Here is a 3,552-nt window from a genome sequence, read left to right as displayed (position 1 = left end):
GCCACATAATTCCTGTTCTGTGGCATGAGAACAACTCTTATTACATCCTCTTACACACCTGTTTTCTTTCTTTATATGCCTTTGCCTCCTCTGTCAGTGCTAATGTTTCCTTGAATAACAAAGTCTCCGGAGAGATCCGAATGGCATCGAAGTGTTTACAAAGCCACATTGCCTGGGGGAAGAAAAAAAAAAAACCACGAGTTGAAATATTTGGAAGGAAAATGAAGCACTTGTTTCAAAAGGCTGCAGAAAGACAGCACTTTCCTAGCTGTACATTGAAGTGTACAGACTATGTGTCTAACTTTGAGCAGGTTTCTTATAAAGATGTCCAAGAGTCTACAGCTTGGAATGAGGGATTTTTCATCTCCTGTAGCACAGCACAGGTTTTAAAGCAGAAAGCTTTCTCTCCAGCACACATCCCATCAGCTGCAGGTTCTGTGGTCAGCCTTCCTTGCAATTAAGCATTGCTAGTGGACAGGAGACAACTGACCAGGCAAACCGGACACTGAACACCACAAATGTGACGTTAAGGTACTTCTCAGAGGTTAATTAATCTTGCTAAAAAGATGGGAAAACAAGGCAGGCAGAATTCTGCTGCAATCCAGCAATATCACTACCTGAGTGAGTTCTCACAGAGCCCACTAGAAAATATCCATTTAACCTGCAGTGCAATATACAGGTGTATCCCTCAGGAATTCCACCCTTCAGTTTGCCTTGGGATCTTCTATCATTCAGATAAATCCGAACATTATTTTCCCAGAATAAAATTCACACAACTGCTGAGCTCAGTGCAAAGTAAGCAGGGAAGTTGGCAGTGTTCTAACACTGGAGGTAGTTTACTTACAACTGTAGTTTTCCCAGAAGCAGGTGGGCCAAGTACACAAATTCTTGGAGCTAGGAAACAAGGATATATGAATGTCAAGATGAAGAACAGCAAAATTCCAACCAGTTTCTCACTATTGCATTGCATAATATCCATATAGTCACAGTGAAATAATTATTTCCATTGGAAAGGTGCCTGAGTGGAGACTTTGGGACTGGGATCCACTGGGGGAAAAAAAAAGGGGGAACAGCAAGTTAGTGCCAGCTGGGTCCTCCCTTAATCTCCATGGTCAATGAGATTAACACTCTAACTATGCCACTTGGAGAGACAGGAGGTGTATGTATAGATAGTGAACCAGTCCACAACACACAAACATTTCCTTATCCAAGTTTGACTTTTATCCCCAAAATATTGATTTAGACCTCACACATTTTGTGACAAAAAATTATTTCCCTTGTTAGTTTTACCTAAACAGGTTGTGCCAGGGTTCAGAGAAGATGAATCATTCTTGCTATACTTTCTGACAGCTACCTGCAATTTTTCTAGTCATCGTTAAAAGTAATTCCCCTCATTTCTCTATCTTGTGTTTCCCTACTGCACATCCCTCTCCCTTCCCTGAGGGGGCAAGAAATGCATCCCTGGTCTGAGGAACTCTTAATCCAGTGTTTACACACAACACAATAGGCATCACCATCATTAGCTTTATTGGGAATGAATTAGAGGCAAAACAAACAGGGGAAAATGGAGTAACTCCTAGGAAAGCATCTGGAACTTTTTCCATAGATACACCTTGGGCTGCAATCCCTTGAGCTGTCGTTTTATATTAACAGCTTTGATGTTTTCCCCCCTAAACCACAAAGAAAAAAACACCCAAACCAGACTCTGTCCAGGAGGGACTGGTTAGTATTACTGAGAGTAACATAAGTCAAAGCACAGGAGGAATCTACTCACCCCAAACCCTCTCCAGGTCTTGCTAACCAGGGGAGAGATTGTCTGATGGTAGGAGACAGGGAAGGATGTGAAATGGATGTGAAATGAGGCTTTCCATGCACTTAGCAGTTATTGGGCAGGTGCAATTTTTAAACATACATGAAACCCAAATTACAGATTCATCTTTACAAAGTTATCTGACTTGGAAGGTTTAAGAACAACTCCCCCCTTATTGGTTCTTGCAAGTGCAACAGAACTAGTACACAATGTAGAAAAATACTTTAAAAGGATACATCAGCTGTTTTTATCACCTAATTTCTTTCAAATGTAATGTGATTAAATCCTAGGGTTTTTTTGGTGGTTTTTTTTTCCAATCTAACACCTTGAAACTCCAGGCTGGTACTTAGGAATTATTTATAAACAGCGTCATAAAAGAGTGCTTGGGTGCCAACACTAATCAACTTCTTCAAACCACTTCAAAGCAAATCAAAAAACCTTTCCATCCACAGATCCTTTTGAGGTTTAACTAGGAGCATGATTTAAAATTCACAAGAAAGCCCTTAGGTATTGAAGCTTTAATACACAGCTTTCTTGGACAAACGTTTGATAAAAAACGAAACATACCATTATATACACCATCTCATGCTTTAATATTGCCCAGGGCTACTGTAAATGCTCACTTTGTACTAAATCTGGTTTGCTCTCTGCTTAGTGCCTGGCAGCAGATGGGGCAGTGTAATTCACTGATTCACTCATTTGCACACTTGTAAGACTCCTCTGCAGAATCCTCCCTAAACACTCGACACAGGGCACAGCCAGGACAACACTGATGTCGTGTTTAACCCTCTCTGAGCAACACAAAGTCAGGACTCAATACAGGAGCAGCTAAATACAGGCAGGAAATTCTGCAAAATGCCTTTTTCCTCAGTAACAAATCGTACTTGAAATTGCTAAGAGGACTGGAGCACCTCCCCTGTGAGGACAGACTGAGAGAGTTGGGGTTGTTCAGCTTCGAGAAGAGAAGGTTGTGTGGAGATCTCATAGTATCCTCTCAGTATCTGAAGGGGCTACAAGGAGCCAGAGAGGGACTCTGTGTTAGGAACTGCAGTGATAGGGCAAGAGGTGATGGGTTCAAGCTGAAGGAGGGGGAAGTTTAGATTAGATTAGCATTGGAATGTGCTGCCCGGGGAGGTGGTGGATTCACCATCCCTGAAGGATTTCAAGATGAGACTGGATGTGGCACTTAGTGCCATGGTCTAGTAACCACAGCAGGGTTGGACTTGATGATCTTGGAGGTCTTTTCCAACCTGGTTCATTGTATGATATTAGGAAGAAGTTTTTCCCCTGTGAGGGTGGTGAGATGCTGCCCCAGGTTGCCCAGGGAGGCTGTGGTTGCCCCAACCCTGGCAGTGTTCATTCCAGGTTGGATAAACCCTTGAGCAACCTGCTCTGGTGGGAGGTGTCCCTGCCCAGGGCAGGGGGTTGGAACCAGAAGATCTCTAAACTCCATTGCAACCCCTAAAATTCTATTATTCGATGATATTTCATTCCTTGTTTAGTCTTGATGAGATGTTACAGAAATTACTCTTCCAGGTAAAGTTTTAACATGCCACAATGATTTTAGCAATGACAAAAGTAAACCTTTTCTAGGATTACTTAAATATAGGCAATATAGACTCATAATATTTTGCCTATGTAAAATAATGCAAAAGAACAGTTAGACTCACTGAGTTCCCCTTAAATCCAAAAGATTAATAATGATACAACAAAATTTGCTTAAGTTATAAGAGAAATCCTTT

General features: G+C 41.6%; 1 protein-coding gene across 1 annotated transcript in view; it reads right to left on the bottom strand.

Moving 5' to 3' along the window:
• The window catches only part of AK8 (adenylate kinase 8), a gene marked incomplete at its 3' end in the record, with an annotated part of 27,558 nt that overhangs the window by 19,596 nt on the left and 4,410 nt on the right, over nt 1-3,552 (bottom strand). Inside the window, exons 3-4 of the mRNA XM_009079178.1 lie at nt 845-894; nt 59-172 (exon numbers count right to left, since the gene is read on the bottom strand). Of these exons, the coding sequence (XP_009077426.1) occupies nt 59-172; nt 845-894 (164 nt within the window). The remainder of the gene's footprint in view (nt 1-58; nt 173-844; nt 895-3,552) is intronic.

The sequence above is a fragment of the Acanthisitta chloris genome, unplaced genomic scaffold, assembly GCF_000695815.1.
Source record: "Acanthisitta chloris isolate BGI_N310 unplaced genomic scaffold, ASM69581v1 scaffold3637, whole genome shotgun sequence".
Lineage (NCBI taxonomy): Eukaryota > Metazoa > Chordata > Aves > Passeriformes > Acanthisittidae > Acanthisitta > Acanthisitta chloris.
This window is presented reverse-complemented; position numbering and strand designations above follow the sequence as displayed.